This window comes from Engystomops pustulosus, chromosome 3 (assembly GCF_040894005.1).
Source record: "Engystomops pustulosus chromosome 3, aEngPut4.maternal, whole genome shotgun sequence".
NCBI classification, from domain to species: domain Eukaryota; kingdom Metazoa; phylum Chordata; class Amphibia; order Anura; family Leptodactylidae; genus Engystomops; species Engystomops pustulosus.
Genome location: NC_092413.1, coordinates 5,919,685 through 5,939,318, shown reverse-complemented (window position 1 = coordinate 5,939,318; position 19,634 = coordinate 5,919,685). Strand labels below are relative to the sequence as shown.

The 19,634-nt window shown below is 51.1% G+C and overlaps 1 protein-coding gene across 3 annotated transcripts in view; it reads left to right on the top strand.

The window, feature by feature from the left end:
• The window catches only part of KLC4 (kinesin light chain 4), a 60,871-nt gene that overhangs the window by 30,824 nt on the left and 10,413 nt on the right, over positions 1-19,634 (top strand). Inside the window, exons 1-12 of one of the 3 annotated variants that reach the window (XM_072139843.1) lie at positions 8,993-9,115; positions 14,026-14,277; positions 14,352-14,582; positions 14,698-14,776; positions 15,589-15,902; positions 15,977-16,078; positions 16,265-16,438; positions 16,629-16,728; positions 16,809-16,861; positions 17,305-17,372; positions 17,461-17,569; positions 17,674-17,838. In XM_072139843.1, coding sequence (XP_071995944.1) covers positions 14,029-14,277; positions 14,352-14,582; positions 14,698-14,776; positions 15,589-15,902; positions 15,977-16,078; positions 16,265-16,438; positions 16,629-16,728; positions 16,809-16,861; positions 17,305-17,372; positions 17,461-17,569; positions 17,674-17,838 — 1,644 coding nt within the window. In that variant the 5' untranslated portion in view covers positions 8,993-9,115; positions 14,026-14,028. Of the gene's footprint in view, positions 1-8,992; positions 9,116-14,025; positions 14,278-14,351; positions 14,583-14,697; positions 14,777-15,588; positions 15,903-15,976; positions 16,079-16,264; positions 16,439-16,628; positions 16,729-16,808; positions 16,862-17,304; positions 17,373-17,460; positions 17,570-17,673; positions 17,839-19,634 lie in introns of those variants that run through there. The other 2 variants (XM_072139842.1, XM_072139845.1) reach the window with 2 other exon arrangements.

Genomic DNA, 19,634 nt, shown 5'->3' with positions numbered 1-19,634 from the left:
TTATGTATGCATCTCCCCTGTCTGTGCAGTGTCTGGTGCAGTGTATGTATGTATCCCCCCTGTCTGTGCAGTGTATGTATGCATCTCCCCTGTCTGTGCAGTGTCTGGTGCAGTGTATGTATGTATCTCCCCTGTCTGTGCAGTGTCTGGTGCAGTGTATGTATGTATCCCCCCTGTCTGTGCAGTGTATGTATGTATCTCCCCTGTCTGTGCAGTGTCTGGTAAAGTGTATGTATGTATCTCCCCTGTCTGTGCAGTGTCTGGTGCAGTGTATGTATGTATCCCCCCTGTCTGTGCAGTGTATGTATGCATCTCCCCTGTCTGTGCAGTGTCTGGTGCAGTGTATGTATGCATCTCCCCTGTCTGTGCAGTGTCTGGTGCAGTGTATGTATGTATCCCCCCTGTCTGTGCAGTGTATGTATGCATCTCCCCTGTCTGTGCAGTGTCTGGTGCAGTGTATGTATGTATCTTCCCTGTCTGTGCAGTGTCTGGTGCAGTGTATGTATGTATCTCCCCTGTCTGTGTAGTGTCTGGTGCAGTGTATGTATGTATCTCCCCTGTCTGTGCAGTGTCTGGTGCAGTGCATGTATGTATCTCCCCTGTCTGTGCAGTGCATGTATGTATCTCCCCCTGTTTGTGCAGTGTCTGGTGCAGTGTATGTATGTATCTCCCCTGTCTGTGCAGTGTGTGTATGTATGTATCTCCCCTGTCTGTGCAGTGTCTGGTGCAGTGTATGTATGTATCTCCCCTGTCTGTGCAGTGTATGTATGTATCTCCCCTGTCTGTGCAGTGTCTGGTGCAGTGTATGTATGTATCTCCCCTGTCTGTGCAGTGTCTGGTGCAGTGTATGTATGTATCTCCCCTGTCTGGTGCAGTGTATGTATGTATGTACCCCCCCTGTCTGTGCAGTGTATGTATGTATCTCCCCTGTCTGTGCAGTGTATGTATGTATCTCCGCTGTCTGGTGCAGTGTATGTATGTATCGCTCCTGTCTGTGCAGTGTCTGGTGCAGTGTATGTATGTATCTCCCCTGTCTGTGCAGTGTCTGGTGCAGTGTATGTATGTATCTCCCCTGTCTGTGCAGTGTCTGGTGCAGTGCATGTATGTATCTCCCCTGTCTGGTGCAGTGTATGTATGTATCTCCCCTGTCTGTGCAGTGTCTGGTGCAGTGTATGTATGTATCTCCCCTGTCTGTGCAGTGTCTGGTGCAGTGTATGTATGTATCCCCCCTGTCTGTGCAGTGTATGTATGTATCCCCCCTGTCTGTGCAGTGTATGCATGTATCCCCCCCTGTCTGTGCAGTGTATGTATGTATCTCCCCTGTCTGTGCAGTGTATGTATGTATCCCCCCTGTCTGTGCAGTGTATGTATGTATCTCCCCTGTCTGTGCAGTGTATGTATGTATCCCCCCTGTCTGTGCAGTGTCTGGTGCAGTGTATGTATGTATCTCCCCTGTCTGTGCAGTGTATGTATGTATCTCCGCTGTCTGTGCAGTGTATGTATGTATCGCTCCTGTCTGTGCAGTGTCTGGTGCAGTGTATGTATGTATCTCCCCTGTCTGTGCAGTGTCTGGTGCAGTGTATGTATGTATCTCCCCTGTCTGTGTAGTGTCTGGTGCAGTGTATGTATGTATCTCCCCTGTCTGTGCAGTGTCTGGTGCAGTGTATGTATGTATCTCCCCTGTCTGGTGCAGCATATGTATGTATCCCCCATGTCTGTGCAGTGTCCGGTGCAGTGTATGTATGTATCTCCCCTGTCTGTGCAGTGTCTGGTGCAGTGTATGTATGTATCCCCCCTGTCTGTGCAGTTTATGTATGCATCTCCCCTGTCTGTGCAGTGTCTGGTGCAGTGTATGTATGTATCCCCCCTGTCTGTGCAGTGTATGTATGCATCTCCCCTGTCTGTGCAGTGTCTGGTGCAGTGTATGTATGTATCTCCCCTGTCTGTGCAGTGTCTGGTGCAGTGTATGTATGTATCCCCCCTGTCTGTGCAGTGTATGTATGTATCTCCCCTGTCTGTGCAGTGTCTGGTAAAGTGTATGTATGTATCTCCCCTGTCTGTGCAGTGTCTGGTGCAGTGTATGTATGTATCCCCCCTGTCTGTGCAGTGTATGTATGCATCTCCCCTGTCTGTGCAGTGTCTGGTGCAGTGTATGTATGCATCTCCCCTGTCTGTGCAGTGTCTGGTGCAGTGTATGTATGTATCCCCCCTGTCTGTGCAGTGTATGTATGCATCTCCCCTGTCTGTGCAGTGTCTGGTGCAGTGTATGTATGTATCTTCCCTGTCTGTGCAGTGTCTGGTGCAGTGTATGTATGTATCCCCCCTGTCTGTGCAGTGTATGTATGTATCTCCCCTGTCTGTGCAGTGTCTGGTGCAGTGTATGTATGTATCTCCCCTGTCTGTGCAGTGTCTGGTGCAGTGTATGTATCTCCCCTGTCTGTGCCGTGTATGTATGTATATCCCCTGTCTGTGCAGTGTATGTATGTATCTCCCCTGTCTGTGCAGTGTCTGGTGCAGTGTATGTATGTATCTCCCCTGTCTGGTGCAGTGTATGTATGTATCTCCCCTGTCTGTGCAGTGTATGGTGCAGTGTATGTATGTATCTCCCCTGTCTGTGCAGTGTATGGTGCAGTGTATGTATGTATCTCCCCTGCCTGTGCAGTGTCTGGTGCAGTGTATGCATCTCCCCTGTCTGTGGAGTGTATGTATGTATCTCCCCTGTCTGTGGAGTGTATGTATTTATCTCCCCTGTCTGATGCAGTGTATGTATGTATCTCCCCTGTCTGTGCAGTGTCTGGTGCAATGTATGTATGTATCTCCCCTGTCTGTGCAGTGTCTGGTGCAGTGTATGTATGTATCTCCCCTGTCTGTGCAGTGTCTGGTGCAGTGTATGTATGTATCTCCCCTGTCTGTGCAGTGTCTGGTGCAGTGTATGTATGTATCTCCCCTGTCTGTGCAGTGTCTGGTGCAGTGCATGTATGTATCTCCCCTGTCTGGTGCAGTGTATGTATGTATCTCCCCTGTCTGTGCAGTGTCTGGTGCAGTGTATGTATGTATCTCCCCTGTCTATGCAGTGTCTGGTGCAGTGCATGTATGTATCTCCCCTGTCTGGTGCAGTGTATGTATGTATCTCCCCTGTCTGTGCAGTGTCTGGTGCAGTGTATGTATGTATCTCCCCTGTCTGTGCAGTGTCTGGTGCAGTGTATGTATGTATCTCCCCTGTCTGTGCAGTGTCTGGTGCAGTGTATGTATGTATCTCCCCTGTCTGTGCAGTGTCTGGTGCAGTGTATGTATGTATGTATGTATCTCCCCTATCTGTGCAGTGTCTGGTGCAGTGCATGTATGTATCTCCCCTGTCTGTGCAGTGCATGTATGTATCTCCCCCTGTTTGTGCAGTGTCTGGTGCAGTGTATGTATGTATCTCCCCTGTCTGTGCAGTGTCTGGTGCAGTGTATGTATGTATCTCCCCTGTCTGTGCAGTGTCTGGTGCAGTGTATGTATGTATCTCCCCTGTCTGTGCAGTGTATGTATGTATCTCCCCTGTCTGTGCAGTGTCTGGTGCAGTGTATGTATCTCCCCTGTCTGTGCAGTGTCTGGTGCAGTGTATGTATGTATCTCCCCTGTCTGTGCAGTGTATGGTGCAGTGTATGTATGTATCTCCCCTGTCTGCAGTGTATGGTGCAGTGTATGTATGTATCTCCCCTGTCTATGCAGTGTCTGGTGCAGTGTATGTATGTATCTCCCCTGTCTGTGCAGTGTCTGGTGCAGTGTATGTATGTATCTCCCCTGTCTGTGCAGTGTCTGGTGCAGTGTATGTATGTATCTCCCCTGTGTGTGCAGTGTCTGGTGCAGTGTATGCATCTCCCCTGTCTGTGCAGTGTCTGGCGCAGTGTATGTATTTGTCTCCCCCTGTCTGTGCAGTGTCTGGTGCAGTGTATGTATGTATCTCCCCTGTCTGTGCAGTGTCTGTGCAGTGTATGTATGTGTCTCCCCTGTCTGTGCAGTGTCTGGTGCAGTGTATGTATCTCCCCTGTCTGTGCAGTGTATGTATGTATCTCCCCTGTCTGTGCAGTGTATGTATGTATCTCCCCTGTCTGTGCAGTGTCTGGTGCAGTGTATGTATGTATCTCCCCTGTCTGTGCAGTGTCTGGTGCAGTGTATGTATGTATCTCCCCTGTCTGGTGCAGTGTATGTATGTATCTCCCCTGTCTGTGCAGTGTATGGTGCAGTGTATGTATGTATCTCCCCTGTCTGTGCAGTGTCTGGTGCAGTGTATGTATGTATCTCCCCTGTCTGTGCAGTGTCTGGTGCAGTGTATGCATCTCCCCTGTCTGTGCAGTGTCTGGCGCAGTGTATGTATGTATCTCCCCTGTCTGTGCAGTGTATGTATGTATCTCCCCTGTCTGATGCAGTGTATGTATGTATCTCCCCTGTCTGTGCAGTGTCTGGTGCAGTGTATGTATGTATCTCCCCTGTCTGTGCAGTGTCTGGTGAAGTGTATGTATGTATCTCCCCTGTCTGTGCAGTGTCTGGTGCAGTGTATGTATGTAGCTCCCCTGTCTGTGCAGTGTCTGGTGCAGTGTATGTATGTATCTCCCCTGTCTGTGCAGTGTCTGGTGCAGTGTATATATGTATCTCCCCTGTCTGTGCAGTGTCTGGTGCAGTGTATGTATGTATCTCCCCTGTCTGTGCAGTGTCTGGTGCAGTGTATGTATGTATCTCCCCTGTCTGTGCAGTGTCTGGTGCAGTGTATGTATGTATCTCCCCTGTCTGTGCAGTGTCTGGTGCAGTGTATATATGTATCTCCCCTGTCTGTGCAGTGTCTGGTGCAGTGTATGTATGTATGTATCTCCCCTGTCTGTGCAGTGTCTGGTGCAGTGTATGTATGTATCTCCCCTGTCTGTGCAGTGTCTGGTGCAGTGCATGTATGTATCTCCCCTGTCTGTGCAGTGCATGTATGTATCTCCCCCTGTCTGTGCAGTGTCTGGTGCAGTGTATGTATGTATCTCCCCTGTCTGTGCAGTGTCTGGTGCAGTGCATGTATGTATCTCCCCTGTCTGGTGCAGTGTATGTATGTATCTCGCCTGTCTGTGCAGTGTCTGGTGCAGTGTATGTATGTATCTCCCCTGTCTGTGCAGTGTCTGGTGCAGGGTATGTATGTATCTCCCCTGTCTGTGCAGTGTCTGGTGCAGTGTATATATGTATCTCCCCTGTCTGTGCTGTGTCTGGTGCAGTGTATGTATGTATGTATCTCCCCTGTCTGTGCTGTGTCTGGTGCAGTGTATGTATGTATCTCCCCTGTCTGTGCAGTGTCTGGTGCAGTGCATGTATGTATCTCCCCTGTCTGTGCAGTGCATGTATGTATCTCCCCCTGTTTGTGCAGTGTCTGGTGCAGTGTATGTATGTATCTCCCCTGTCTGTGCAGTGTCTGGTGCAGTGTATGTATGTATCTCCCCTGTCTGTGCAGTGTATGTATGTATCTCCCCTGTCTGTGCAGTGTATGTATGTATCTCCCCTGTCTGTGCAGTGTCTGGTGCAGTGTATGTATGTATCTCCCCTGTCTGTGCAGTGTATGGTGCAGTGTATGTATGTATCTCCCCTGTCTGTGCAGTGTATGGTGCAGTGTATGTATGTATCTCCCCTGTCTGTGCAGTGTCTGGTGCAGTGTATGTATGTATCTCCCCTGTCTGTGCAGTGTCTGGTGCAGTGTATGTATGTATCTCCCCTGTGTGTGCAGTGTCTGGTGCAGTGTATGCATCTCCCCTGTCTGTGCAGTGTCTGGTGCAGTGTATGTATGTATCTCCCCTGTGTGTGCAGTGTCTGGTGCAGTGTATGCATCTCCCCTGTCTGTGCAGTGTCTGGCGCAGTGTATGTATTTATCTCCCCCTGTCTGTGCAGTGTCTGGTGCAGTGTATGTATGTATCTCCCCGGTCTGTGCAGTGTATGTATGTATCTCCCCTGTCTGTGCAGTGTATGTATGTATCTCCCCTGTCTGTGCAGTGTCTGGCGCAGTGTATGTATTTATCTCCCCCTGTCTGTGCAGTGTCTGGTGCAGTGTATGTATGTATCTCCCCTGTCTGGTGCAGTGTATGTATGTATCTCCCCTGTCTGTGCAGTGTCTGGTGCAGTGTATGTATGTATCTCCCCTGTCTGGTGCAGTGTCTGTGCAGTGTATGTATGTGTCTCCCCTGTCAGTGCAGTGTCTGGTGCAGTGTATGTATGTATCTCCCCTGTGTGTGCAGTGTCTGGTGCAGTGTATGCGTCTCCCCTGTCTGTGCAGTGTCTGGCGCAGTGTATGTATTTATCTCCCCCTGTCTGTGCAGTGTCTGGTGCAGTGTATGTATGTATCTCCCCTGTCTGTGCAGTGTATGTATGTATCTCCCCTGTCTGTGCAGTGTCTGGTGCAGTGTATGTATCAGTGTATGTATGTATCTCCCCTGTCTGTGCAGTGTCTGGTGCAGTGTATGTATGTATCTCCCCTGTCTGTGCAGTGTCTGGTGCAGTGTATGTATGTATCTCCCCTGTCTGTGCAGTGTCTGGTGCAGTGTATGTATGTATCTCCCCTGTCTGTGCAGTGTCTGGTGCAGTGCATGTATGTATCTCCCCTGTCTGTGCAGTGTATGTATGTATCTCCCCCTGTTTGTGCAGTGTCTGGTGCAGTGTATGTATGTATCTCCCCTGTCTGTGCAGTGTCTGGTGCAGTGTATGTATCTCTCCTGTCTGTGCAGTGTATGTTTGTATCTCCCCTGTCTGTGCAGTGTATGTATGTATCTCCCCTGTCTGTGCAGTGTCTGGTGCAGTGTATGTATCTCCCCTGTCTGGTGCAGTGTATGTATGTATCTCCCCTGTCTGTGCAGTGTCTGGTGCAGTGTATGTATGTATCTCCCCTGTCTGTGCAGTGTCTGGTGCAGTGTATGTATGTATCTCCCCTGTCTGTGCAGTGTCTGGTGCAGTGTATGTATGTATCTCCCCTGTCTGTGCAGTGTCTGGTGCAGTGTATGTATGTATCTCCCCTGTCTGTGCAGTGTCTGGTGCAGTGCATGTATGTATCTCCCCTGTCTGTGCAGTGTCTGGTGCAGTGTATGTATGTATGTATCTCCCCTGTCTGTGCAGTGTCTGGTGCAGTGCATGTATGTATCTCCCCTGTCTGTGCAGTGTCTGGTGCAGTGTATGTATGTATCTCCCCTGTCTGTGCAGTGTCTGGTGCAGTGTATGTATGTATCTCCCCTGTCTGTGCAGTGCATGTATGTATCTCCCCTGTCTGTGCACTGTATGTATGTATCTCCCCTGTCTGTGCAGTGTCTGGTGCAGTGTATGTATGTATCTCCCCTGTCTGTGCAGTGTCTGGTGCAGTGTATGTATGTATCTCCCCTGTCTGTGCAGTGTCTGGTGCAGTGTATGTATCTCTCCTGTCTGTGCAGTGTATGTATGTATCTCCCCTGTCTGTGCAGTGTCTGGTGCAGTGTATGTATGTATCTCCCCTGTCTGTGCAGTGTATGTATGTATCTCCCCTGTCTGTGCAGTGTATGTATGTATCTCCCCTGTCTGTGCATTGTATGTATGTATCTCCCCTGTCTGTGCAGTGTATGTATGTATCTCCCCTGTCTGTGCAGTGTATGTATGTATCTCCCCTGTCTGTGCAGTGTATGTATGTATCTCCCCTGTCTGTGCAGTGTCTGGTGCAGTGTATGTATGTATCTCCCCTGTCTGGTGCAGTGTATGTATGTATCTCCCCTGTCTGTGCAGTGTCTGGTGCAGTGTATGTATCTCCCCTGTCTGTGCAGTGTCTGGTGCAGTGTATGTATGTATCTCCCCTGTCTGTGCAGTGTCTGGTGCAGTGTATGTATCTCCCCTGTCTGTGCAGTGTATGTATGTATGTATCTCCCCTGTCTGTGCAGTGTATGTATGTATCTCCCCTGTCTGTGCAGTGTCTGGTGCAGTGTATGTATGTATCTCCCCTGTCTGTGCAGTGTCTGGTGCAGTGTATGTATGTATCTCCCCTGTCTGTGCAGTGTCTGGTGCAGTGTATGTATCTCTCCTGTCTGTGCAGTGTCTGGTGCAGTGTATGTATGTATCTCCCCTGTCTGTGCAGTGTCTGGTGCAGTGTATGTATGTATCTCCCCTGTCTGTGCAGTGTCTGGTGCAGTGTATGTATCTCTCCTGTCTGGTGCAGTGTCTGGTGCAGTGTATGTATGTATCTCCCCTGTCTGTGCAGGGTCTGGTGCAGTGTATGTGTGTATCTCCCCTGTCTGTGCAGTGTCTGGTGCAGTGTATGTATGTATCTCCCCTGTCTGTGCAGTGTCTGGTGCAGTGTATGTATGTATCTCCCCTGTCTGTGCAGTGTCTGGTGCAGTGTATGTATGTATCTCCCCTGTCTGTGCAGTGTCTGGTGCAGTGTATGTATCTCTCCTGTCTGGTGCAGTGTATGTATGTATCTCCCCTGTCTGTGCAGTGTCTGGTGCAGTGTATGTATGTATCTCCCCTGTCTGTGCAGTGTCTGGTGCAGTGTATGTATGTATCTCCCGTGTCTGGTGCAGTGTATGTATGTATCTCCCCTGTCCGTGCAGTGTCTGGTGCAGTGTATGTATGTATCTCCCCTGTCTGTGCAGTGTCTGGTGCAGTGTATGTATGTATCTCCCAAGTCTGTGCAGTGTCTGGTGCAGTGTATGTATGTATCTCCCCTGTCTGTGCAGTGTCTGGTGCAGTGCATGTATGTATCTCCCCTGTCTGTGCAGTGTATGTATGTATGTATGTATCTCCCCTGTCTGTGCAGTGTATGTATGTATGTATCTCCCGTGTCTGGTGCAGTGTATGTATGTATCTCCCCTGTCTGTGCAGTGTATGTATGTATGTATCTCCCGTGTCTGGTGCAGTGTATGTATGTATCTCCCCTGTCTGTGCAGTGTATGTATGTATCTCCCCTGTCTGTGCAGTGTCTGGTGCAGGGGGTGGCCGCAGTGCTGGGCGTGTGCTGGTGACTGTGGAGGGGGAGGCGATTGTACAGGAAGCTGAGGAGGAGACGTCCTGCGGCTCCTGCTCCTCCAGCCGGCGCTCAGGTGGTCTCTGCAGTCAGGTTGTGGCCCCTGGAGCCACCGCTCCTCAGTCTGTGTGTGAGGTGAGAGTGAGGGGAGGACACTGGGGGCAGACTGTTCCACTACCTCCTGCAGTCTGTGTATAGAGGGGGAGGGAAGGGGTTAATGCTAGCATCTGCAGTCTCTGTATAGAAGGGGAGGGAAGGGGTTAATGCTACCTCCTGTATTCTGTGTATAGAGGGGAGTGGAAGGGGTTAATGCAACCTCCTGCAGTCTCTGTATAGCTGGGGAGGGAAGGGGTCAATGCTACCTCCTGCAGTCTCTGTGTATAGCTGGGGAGGGAAGGGGTTAATGCTACCTCCTGCAGTCTCTGTATAGCTGGGGAGGGAAGGGGTTAATGCTACCTCCTGCAGTCTCTGTGTAGCTGGGGAGGGAAAGGGTTAATGCTACCTCCTGCAGTCTGTGTATAGCTGGGGAGGGAAGGGGTTAATGTGACCTCCTGCAGTCTCTGTATAGCTGGGGAGGGAAGGGGTTAATGTGACCTCCTGCAGTCTCTGTGTAGCTGGGGAGGGAAGGGGTTAATGCTACCTCCTGCAGTCTCTGTGTAGCTGGGGAGGGAAGGGGTTAATGCTACCTCCTGCAGTCTCTGTATAGCTGGGGAGGGAAGGGGTTAATGCTACCTCCTGCAGTCTCTGTGTAGCTGGGGAGGGAAGGGGTTAATGCTACCTCCTGCAGTCTCTGTGTAGCTGGGGAGGGAAGGGGTTAATGCTACCTCCTGCAGTCTCTGTGTAGCTGGGGAGGGAAGGGGTTAATGATACCTCCTGCAGTCTCTCTGTAGCTGGGGAGGGAAGGGGTTAATGCTACCTCCTGCAGTCTGTGTATAGCTGGGGAGGGAAGGGGTTAATGACATAATGACAGCTGTGAGTCACTGATGACTGGTGGCTGCAGGGTGGCCACATCCAGGGCCGTGGGGGTTAATGGCTGTGTAGGGCAGAACTGGGGGTGATTTGGGGGGGGGGGGGGGGGAGGTGCTGTACTAGATGCTACTGGGGGTGCTGCCTGGTGGATCCTGCCCGATCCTGTATGAGGAGCTGATGTAGGGGATGTAGATGTGGGGTGACTTCTGAGGTCCTGGGGTGCTCTGTGTGGAGGAGGGGAATGTGATGCTGACGCTGCAGGAATTTGGGGTGTCACTGGGTTTATAGTCCGTATCTCATGGTCAGAGGGGAGCGGATATCATGTGCATGTAGAGGATTTAACGCCTCGATGTCTGGGGCTATAGTTTTTTCTTTTCTTTGTTAGGGGGGTGGTGGGGGGGTGACTGTCCGTAGCAGAGGGTCTGTAATGTTTCTGGTTGATGTGGGGGCGGGGGTGACCGATGGTCACAGAGGTGAGAGGATGTGATGTGCATGTAGTGGATTTAACGCTTTCTTTTCTGGGGTTTTTTTTTTTGCTTGGGGGTGTGACTGTTCCCGTAGCAAAGGATTAGTGATGGGTTAGGGGGTTGTAGTTGGTGGTGTAGGTTGTAGTCGGTGGTGTAGGTGATGGGTTAGGGGGTTGTAGTCGGTGGTGTAGGTGATGGGATAGGGGGTTGTAGTTGATGTAGTTGGTGGTGTAGGTGATGGGTTAGGGGGTTGTAGTCGGTGGTGTAGGTGATGGGATAGGGGGTTGTAGTTGGTGGTGTAGGTGATGGGATAGGGGGTTGTAGTCGGTGGTGTAGGTGATGGGTTAGGGGGTTGTAGTCGGTGGTGTAGGTGATGGGCTCTGGGGTTGTAGTTGGTGGTGTAGGTGATGGGATAGGGGGTTGTAGTCGGTGGTGTAGATGATGGGATAGGGGGTTGTAGTCGGTGGTGTAGGTGATGGGCCGGGGGTTGTAGTTGATGTAGTTGGTAGTGTAGGTGATGGGTTAGGGGGTTGTAGTCGGTGGTGTAAGTGATGGGCTCGGGGGTTGTAGTTGGTGGTGTAGGTGATGGGCTCGGGGGTTGTAGTCGGTGGTGTAGGTGATGGGCTCGGGGGTTGTAGTCGGTGGTGTAGGTGATGGGTTAGGGGGTTGTAGTCGGTGGTGTAGGTCATGGGCTCGGGGGTTGTAGTCGGTGGTGTAGGTGATGGGCTCGGGGGTTGTAGTCGGTGGTGTAGGTGATGGGTTAGGGGGTTGTAGTCGGTGGTGTAGGTGATGGGCTCGGGGGTTGTAGTCGGTGGTGTAGGTGATGGGTTAGGGGGTTGTAGTCGGTGGTGTAGGTGATGGGCTCGGGGGTTGTAGTTGGTGGTGTAGGTGATGGGTTAGGGGGTTGTTGTCGGTGGTGTAGGTGATGGGTTAGGGGGTTGTAGTCGGTGGTGTAGGTGATGGGTTAGGGGGTTGTAGTCGGTGGTGTAGGTGATGGGTTAGGGGGTTGTAGTCGGTGGTGTAGGTGATGGGTTAGGGGGTTGTAGTCGGTGGTGTAGGTGATGGGTTAGGGGGTTGTAGTCGGTGGTGTAGGTGATGGGTTAGGGGGTTGTAGTCGGTGGTGTAGGTGATGGGTTAGGGGGTTGTAGTTGATGTAGTTGGTGGTGTAGGTGATGGGTTAGGGGGTTGTAGTTGGTGGTGTAGGTTGTAGTCGGTGGTGTAGGTGATGGGCCGGGGGTTGTAGTTGATGTAGTTGGTGGTGTAGGCGATGGGCTGGGGGGTTGTAGTTGATGTAGTTGGTGGTGTAGGTTGTAGTTGAAGTAGTTGGTGGTGTAGGTTGTAGTTGATGTAGTTGGTGGTGTAGGTGATGGGCCGTGGGTTGTAGTTGATGTAGTTGGTGGTGTAGGTGATGGGCCGGGGGTTGTAGTTGATGTAGTTGGTGGTGTAGGTGATGGTCTGGGGGGTTGTAGTTGATGTAGTTGGTGGTGTAGGTGATGGGCCGGGGGTTGTAGTTGATGTAGTTGGTAGTGTAGGTGATGGGTTAGGGGGTTGTAGTTGGTGGTGTAGGTGATGGGTTAGGGGGTTGTAGTTGGTGGTGTAGGTGATGGGTTAGGGGGTTGTAGTCGGTGGTGTAAGTGATGGGCTCTGGGGTTGTAGTCGGTGGTGTAGGTGATGGGCTCTGGGGTTGTAGTCGGTGGTGTAGGTGATGGGTTAGGGGGTTGTAGTCGGTGGTGTAGGTGATGGGCCGGGGGTTGTAGTTGATGTAGTTGGTGGTGTAGGTGATGGGCTCGGGGGTTGTAGTCGGTGGTGTAGGTCATGGGCTCGGGGGTTGTAGTCGGTGGTGTAGGTCATGGGCTCGGGGGTTGTAGTCGGTGGTGTAGGTCATGGGCTCGGGGGTTGTAGTCGGTGGTGTAGGTCATGGGCTCGGGGGTTGTAGTCGGTGGTGTAGGTCATGGGCTCGGGGGTTGTAGTCAGTGGTGTAGGTGATGGGTTAGGGGGTTGTAGTCGGTGGTGTAGGTCATGGGCTCGGGGGTTGTAGTCGGTGGTGTAGGTCATGGGCTTGGGGGTTGTAGTCGGTGGTGTAGGTCATGGGTTAGGGGGTTGTAGTCGGTGGTGTAGGTGATGGGCTCGGGGGTTGTAGTCGGTGGTGTAGGTGATGGGCTCGGGGGTTGTAGTCGGTGGTGTAGGTGATGGGCTCGTGGGTTGTAGTCGTGGTGTAGGTGATGGGTTAGGGGGTTGTAGTCGGTGGTGTAGGTGATGGGTTAGGGGGTTGTAGTCGGTGGTGTAGGTGATGGGTTAGGGGGTTGTAGTCGGTGGTGTAGGTGATGGGCTCGGGGGTTGTAGTCGGTGGTGTAGGTGATGGGCTCTGGGGTTGTAGTCGGTGGTGTAGGTGATGGGTTAGGGGGTTGTAGTCGGTGGTGTAGGTGATGGCTCAGGGGTTGTAGTCGTGGTGTAGGTGATGGGTTAGGGGGTTGTAGTCGGTGGTGTAGGTGATGCGTTAGGGGGTTGTAGTCGGTGGTGTAGGTGATGGGTTAGGGGGTTGTAGTCGGTGGTGTAGGTGATGGGCTCGGGGGTTGTAGTCGGCGGTATAGGTGATGGGTTAGGGAGGTTGTAGTCGGTGGTGTAGGTGATGGGTTATGGGGTTGTAGTCGGTGGTGTAGGTGATGGGCTCGTGGGTTGTAGTCGTGGTGTAGGTGATGGGCTCAGGGGTTGTAGTCGGTGGTGTAGGTGATGGGTTAGGGAGGTTGTAGTCGGTGGTGTAGGTGATGGGCTCGGGGGTTGGTGTAGGTGATGAGCTCCTGGGTTGTAGTCGGTGGTGTAGGTGATGGGCTCGTGGGTTGTAGTCGGTGGTGTAGGTGATGGCTCAGGGGTTGTAGTCGTGGTGTAGGTGATGGCTCAGGGGTTGTAGTCGGTGGTGTAGGTGATGGGTTAGGGGGTTGTGGTCAGTGGTGTAGGTGATGGGCTTGGGGGTTGTAGTCGGTGGTGTAGGTGATGGGTTAGGGGGTTGTGGTCAGTGGTGTAGGTAACTGGAGGTTGTTGTTGGTGAGGTAGATGACAGGTTGTAGTCAGAGGGGTAGGTGATGAGCAGGGGGATTGTAGTCAGAGGGGTAGGTGATGAGCAGGGGGATTGTAGTCAGAGGGGTAGGTGATGGTAGTGTTGTTGTTGATGAGGTAGGTGACAAGAGATTGTAGTTGGGGGGGGGGTTGGATTCTGGACATTGGGGTGACATGTTGATGAATAATAAGTGCTGATGTATTTCGGGGAGACTTGTGCGGTGCTGAGTATTTGGAGGTCAGTATTGTTGCATCCCCTGGCTTTACTTCTGTACCGTGCATCTTGGTGGGTGGGTGCAGCACCTTCCCTGTCATGTGTCCTCGCCGTGTGTTGTTGTGCCGCACCCATCACATTCCTCCTGCCTCATCCAGGTGTCATACACGGTGCAGCTACACAGCCGGCCAGGAGGGGGCGCCTGCGTCATGTGCACAGAATATGTAGATCATGGATCCCCAAATCTGTAGATGCAAAGGATGACGGGTGCAACCTAACGTTACATGCGTGGAGTTTTTAGGTCTGGTTGCTGATGGTGCACCCACCCGTTTGTGTTTCAGGACATGTCAGTGATGATGTACCCCCGGGAGGAGAAGCTGGACAAGTTGTCCCAGGAGGAGATTATCTCTAACACTAAGCTGGTGATGCAGGGGCTGGAGGCTCTGCGCAATGAGCACAACTCCATCCTCCACAGCCTCCTGGAGACCATCAAATGCCTGAAGAAAGATGAAGAGGCCAACCTGGTGCACGAGAAGTCTGGCCTGCTCCGCAAATCTGTGGAGATGATTGAGCTGGGTCTGGGGGAAGCGCAGGTGAGCCGTGCCCTATATGGAGCGTGATGGCGCCCGCAGTGACCCATGACCTTACAGCATACTTTTCCCTTTAGCTGATGATGGCGTTATCCAATCATCTGACGGCCGTGGAGTCGGAGAAGCAGAAGCTGCGAGCGCAGGTAAGACGACTGTGCCAGGAGAACCAGTGGCTGCGGGACGAGCTGGCCAATACCCAGCAGAAGCTGCAGCACAGCGAGCAGAACGTGGCCCAGCTAGAGGAGGAGAAGAAGCACCTGGAGTTCATGAACCAGCTGAAGAAATACGATGAAGACGTGTCACCCACGGTAAGAGCGCGTCCTATGCCGAATCCAAACTAATGCACTTCTACAAGTGGTGTGTGGAGAATACCGCTCACCCTTATCCACACCTTACAAGTCCTCCTTCATGTCCTGCCCACAGGAGGAGAAGGAAGGAGACTCCAATAAAGACAATCTGGATGAGCTTTTCCCCAACGAGGAGGAAGAGTCAGGACAAGGCAGTGAGTAGTAAAAGCCTCAAGAGTTTGGTGGCGGTCATGCTGTTGAGTCTGTGGTCTCATCGATGACGGGTACCTCAGGATGAGGTTTGGTGATGGCCATTGGTTGACTTAGTCCTCCTATCTGGATGAGTTGCTGGGAGCATCGTTCTTCTAGCACAATCTATGACAGGTATTGATGGAGGTTATCTTGTTGAGTTGGTCGCAGAATCACTCTAGTTTCATCGATGTATGGTAATGTTTGGTGGAGGTCCTCTCGTTGGGATGGTTGGAAAGTCATTACAGGATCATTGGGTTGAGGTAATGTTGGAGGCCATGTGGTTGAGTTGGTCCTCCTATATCATCATCGGTGTATGATAAAATAGAGGTCACTTTGTTATTTGCTCAGAGCATTTTTCCTTTATCAAAATATTTGAAAAAGTGATGGAGGTCATCTGGTTGCGTTGAGGAAAGCATCAGTCTTCTTTGTTGGAGGTCACCTGGTTTGTAAGGTCAGAGCATCAGTTACAGGATTTGGTCAAGAAATTGCTACTGTGTCATTAGTGTACAATGGAGTTAGGTGGAGATCTTCTTGTTGAGTTGCTCGGAGCATCGTTTCTTGATCTATGATGAGGTTCAGTGAAGGTCCTCTGGTTGAGTTGAGCAAAGCATCAGTCTTATATCTTCAGTGTAGGGCAAGATTTGGTGATGGTCATTGGCTTGGGTTGGTCGGAGGATTGGTCTATGAAAAGGTTCAGTAGAGGTCAGTTTGGTTGGGTTTGGCTTCTTTACCATTGGTGTAGGACGTTCATTAGATGGTCTCTTTCTCTGTTCAGTGTCGCACCAGCACAGCGCAGCCGCGGCGGCTGCCCAACAGGGCGGCTATGAGATCCCGGCACGACTCCGCACCTTGCACAATCTAGTCATCCAGTATGCTTCTCAAGGTCGGTACGAGGTGGCTGTGCCACTCTGTAAGCAAGCTTTGGAAGACCTGGAGAAAACCTCTGGACATGACCATCCTGATGTGGCCACCATGTTAAACATCCTGGCACTGGTGTACAGGGACCAGAACAAGTACAAGGAAGCTGCTCATCTTCTAAACGATGCCCTGTCCATCAGAGAGAAGACCCTAGGAAAGGACCACCCAGCGGTAAGTGTGTAAGATGCGTTGGATAGAGGTGTCATCCATAGAGAGGTGCAGAGTTGATGGTGGCGTCTTTACAGGTGGCAGCGACGCTCAATAACCTGGCAGTTCTGTACGGGAAAAGAGGAAAATACCGGGAAGCCGAACCTCTGTGCAAGAGAGCGCTGGAAATCCGGGAGAAGGTAACGGTGGTCTCACTGTACACAACACTTCTCCATGTCTCCTTCCCTACAGCCCATCTGTCCATTCCAGTCTCCAGGCATCTGTCCGCCTCCCCTGCTCCATGTCTTATGTTCCTGTGTCCTACCTCCTTCTTGTCTTCCCACCTGTTTCCCCTTGTCATCCTCTCCTGATCTCTTTCGGTCCAGGTTCTCGGGAAGGATCATCCAGATGTGGCAAAGCAGTTGAATAACTTGGCGCTGCTGTGCCAGAACCAAGGGAAATACGACGAAGTAGAATATTACTACTGCCGTGCGCTGGAGATATACCAAGCCCGGCTAGGACCTGACGATCCAAATGTTGCCAAAACCAAGAACAATCTGGTATGGAGGAAGTGGTCCCGAGGTGGTGGACGGCCTCCTATTGATATGTATGGGGGAGGTGTCTGGTGGTTGGATGGGTTACGATGTGTCTGTGGTGGGTACGGGACTGGGTATGATATTGGGCTTCTCTAGCTGTGACGATGGGGTGGTACACACAGAGGGTGGTAATATGCTCATCTCTCTTCTCCAGGCCTCATGTTACCTGAAACAAGCAAAATACAAGGCGGCAGAGCAGCTGTACAAGGACATCCTGACACAGGCCCACGTCAAGGAGTTTGGCTCTGTAGATGGTGAGTTTGGAGTCTTGAGAGCTGAGGTCCTGTATGTGTTGTGTTTTACATCTCACTGTTGTGCATTTTGTGTCCTGCAGACGATCACAAGCCTATTTGGATGCATGCAGAGGAACGGGAGGAGATGAGCAAGGTCAGGGCCTGCAGTGTCTTCTGTCTACCTTGAGGGATGGGGAGAGGGATTGGGGTGGTGGGAGCTTTATCTCTACAACTGCACTGGAGTAAGGGTCAGATGGGGCCTGAATGGGGGGGGGGGTATGTGGGGACTGAGCTGGACTGATATTCCTGGACTGAGAGGCTGATCGGTCCCTCTGAGCCTGGGCTGGGGATCCTACATGAAGGGTGAGATGGCACTGAGCCCGGCGGTCAGACAGAGTAGCTGAGCTGTTGTAGGATCTGGGGGATGATTATGAAGATGTAGTTTGATCCCTGAGGCAGCGATGTTGTACTTTGTGTTTGACTGACTTCTAGTTTGTGGCCTGCTGGTGATACCATCCCACCGTTCTGCTGTTCTCTGTAGCTTTGTACCTTCTCTACTTCCTCAGTCCTGATTTTGTCCGTATTATCTCTCTGCAGACTCCGAATAATGATGGGACACCGTACTCCGAGTACGGGGGCTGGTACAAGGCCTGTCGGGTGAACAGGTTAGTCCACTATGCGAGCGCTAGTGTCCATCTTGTAGACGTCCCTTCTGACCAGCAGGTTCTAAAATCTTAGTTTTTGTATCTCTAGTCCCACAGTAAACACCACACTACGAAACCTAGGCGCCTTGTATCGACGACAGGGCAAGCTGGAGGCAGCCGAGACGCTGGAGGAGTGCGCTATACGGTCACGTAAACAGGTGAGATCTGCCTACGTGGTCACGGGCCCAGGGTTATACTGGTGGCCGAGTGGCGGTGCTATCTGGGTATACTGATACTGATCAGAGCGTAACGTCATCCCCAGGGACTGGATCCCGTCAACCAGACAAAAGTTGCCCAACTTCTAAAAGACGGAGAATCCCAAGAGCAAAGAAAGAAAGGACGGGACAGTGCCCGAAGTAGTGTAAAGTACGAGAGCGGCACAGAGGGCTCCGAAGAAGTGAGTATGGGCGGCGTCGAGTGGAGTGGGGTAAGTACACATCCGCCATCATGAACTCCAGGAGCGCAGCGATCATAAAGAGCCACACTGTGCCCTATAACAGGACAGGACACCCCCTCACTAGGCTCCCAGCAGCCTGAATGTGATGTATAAATTATACTGATGATTATATGAAAGGAAAGCGACCTCTACCTTAAATCAAAATGAAACCTACACATACTCACCTGTCCTCCTCTTTATCTTGATCCCGACGCTTGTCTTCTTCGATCTTGAAACGCTGGGATTGCCTGAAAAGAAGACTTCTAAAGAGCAGCCCGGAGCATGGGGTTGGGATGTCCCGCGTTCCGGGCTGCTAATTATTCACGCCTCTTGCCACCTACTTCTGCCATGCTGGAGAGGGAGGTGATGTCACGCAAGAGGCGTGCATAATTAGCAGCCCGGAGCACCGGACATCGCATCCCAACGCTCCGGGCTGCTTTTTAGAAGTCTTCTTTTCAGGCGATCCCAGCGTTTCAAGATTAAAGACGACAAGTGCCAGGCTGAAGAAGAAGAGGAGGACAGGTGAGTATGTGTAATTTAAGGTATGAAGGAAGGAGTTTTAATGCTATCCTAAAGCAGTGATGAGGGGCATCCCATCCCCTTCTATTATACTCCCTCCATTTCATAGTTATTACATTACACTGTTTGAGGATGTGCCCTACTGTTAAGGGGCAGCAGTGTGCGCCATATACCGATCACATGTCCCAGACCAATCATAATCCGATTATTCTATTATCCACTGGAGGTGACCGCTCTACAATACTGTGTGATAACCCTCCCCGATCCATCATGGCAGCTGGTGGTCACCACTGATGACTGCATGCACCTATCTTGTCAGCCCACCCCTCACTCCATAACCTCTCCTGCATGTCACCCACCCTGTCATAACATAGCTGATCCTAGCCTGCGCTCCGCGTGAGTAGCGTGTATTTCATATGTTTGTTACGTGTCGGTGTGAGTGAGTGCTGTGTTGCGGGGCTGGGTACAATGACCTGCCAGAGGAAAGTAAAAGGAATGAATCTGAGATGTCTGTTGACTCACGTCATGGTCATCAACACGTCAAAAATCAGCAAGAAGTTAATGATTGATGAGAGAAGTGTAGACGATGGTGAAGGAGAGAAATTGTGTAAACAAGAAAGATCCGTATCGTAGAGTCATTTAGATTATTACCACATTTATTACTGTTCTGTACCCTTGGCCTCAATAAGCAGCTGTTTTTATATAAAATGATCATGTAATTCTACAAAACCTAAACATTCGATGCAACTGAAGTTTTCCGAAAGATTCAATTAATTTTTAATTCATGTATCCTACTTAAACATATTGGGGGCTCGTCCGGGATGTTGTCTATAGAGCGGCTTACCTTGGGCTCAGTGGCTGTTTTTGGGGGCTCATTTTGGATGTTGTCTATACATCAAGTAATCTTGGACTTCGTAGCTGACTTTGGGGCTTGTTCAGGATGTTTTTTTATAGATGGCCTAATTTTGGGCTCAGTGGCTAACCTGTGGACCTGTCCTGAAACATGTCTTTAGCTCGTGTAATTTTTAACCCAGTGGCCGTTTATGGCGATTATCTATGATTTTGTCTATGGCCTGTCTGATCTTTGGCTTGGTGTCAGATTTAAGGACAAATCTGTGATGTTATCAAGCTTTGGCTTAATGGCTGATTTGGGAGCATGTCCAGGGTGTTGTCCATGGCTCGCCTTAACGTTGGCTCAGTGGCTAATTTCGAGACATGTTTGAAGTGTTATCGGTAGACCGTCTAATGTTTGGCTCGGTGTCTGATTT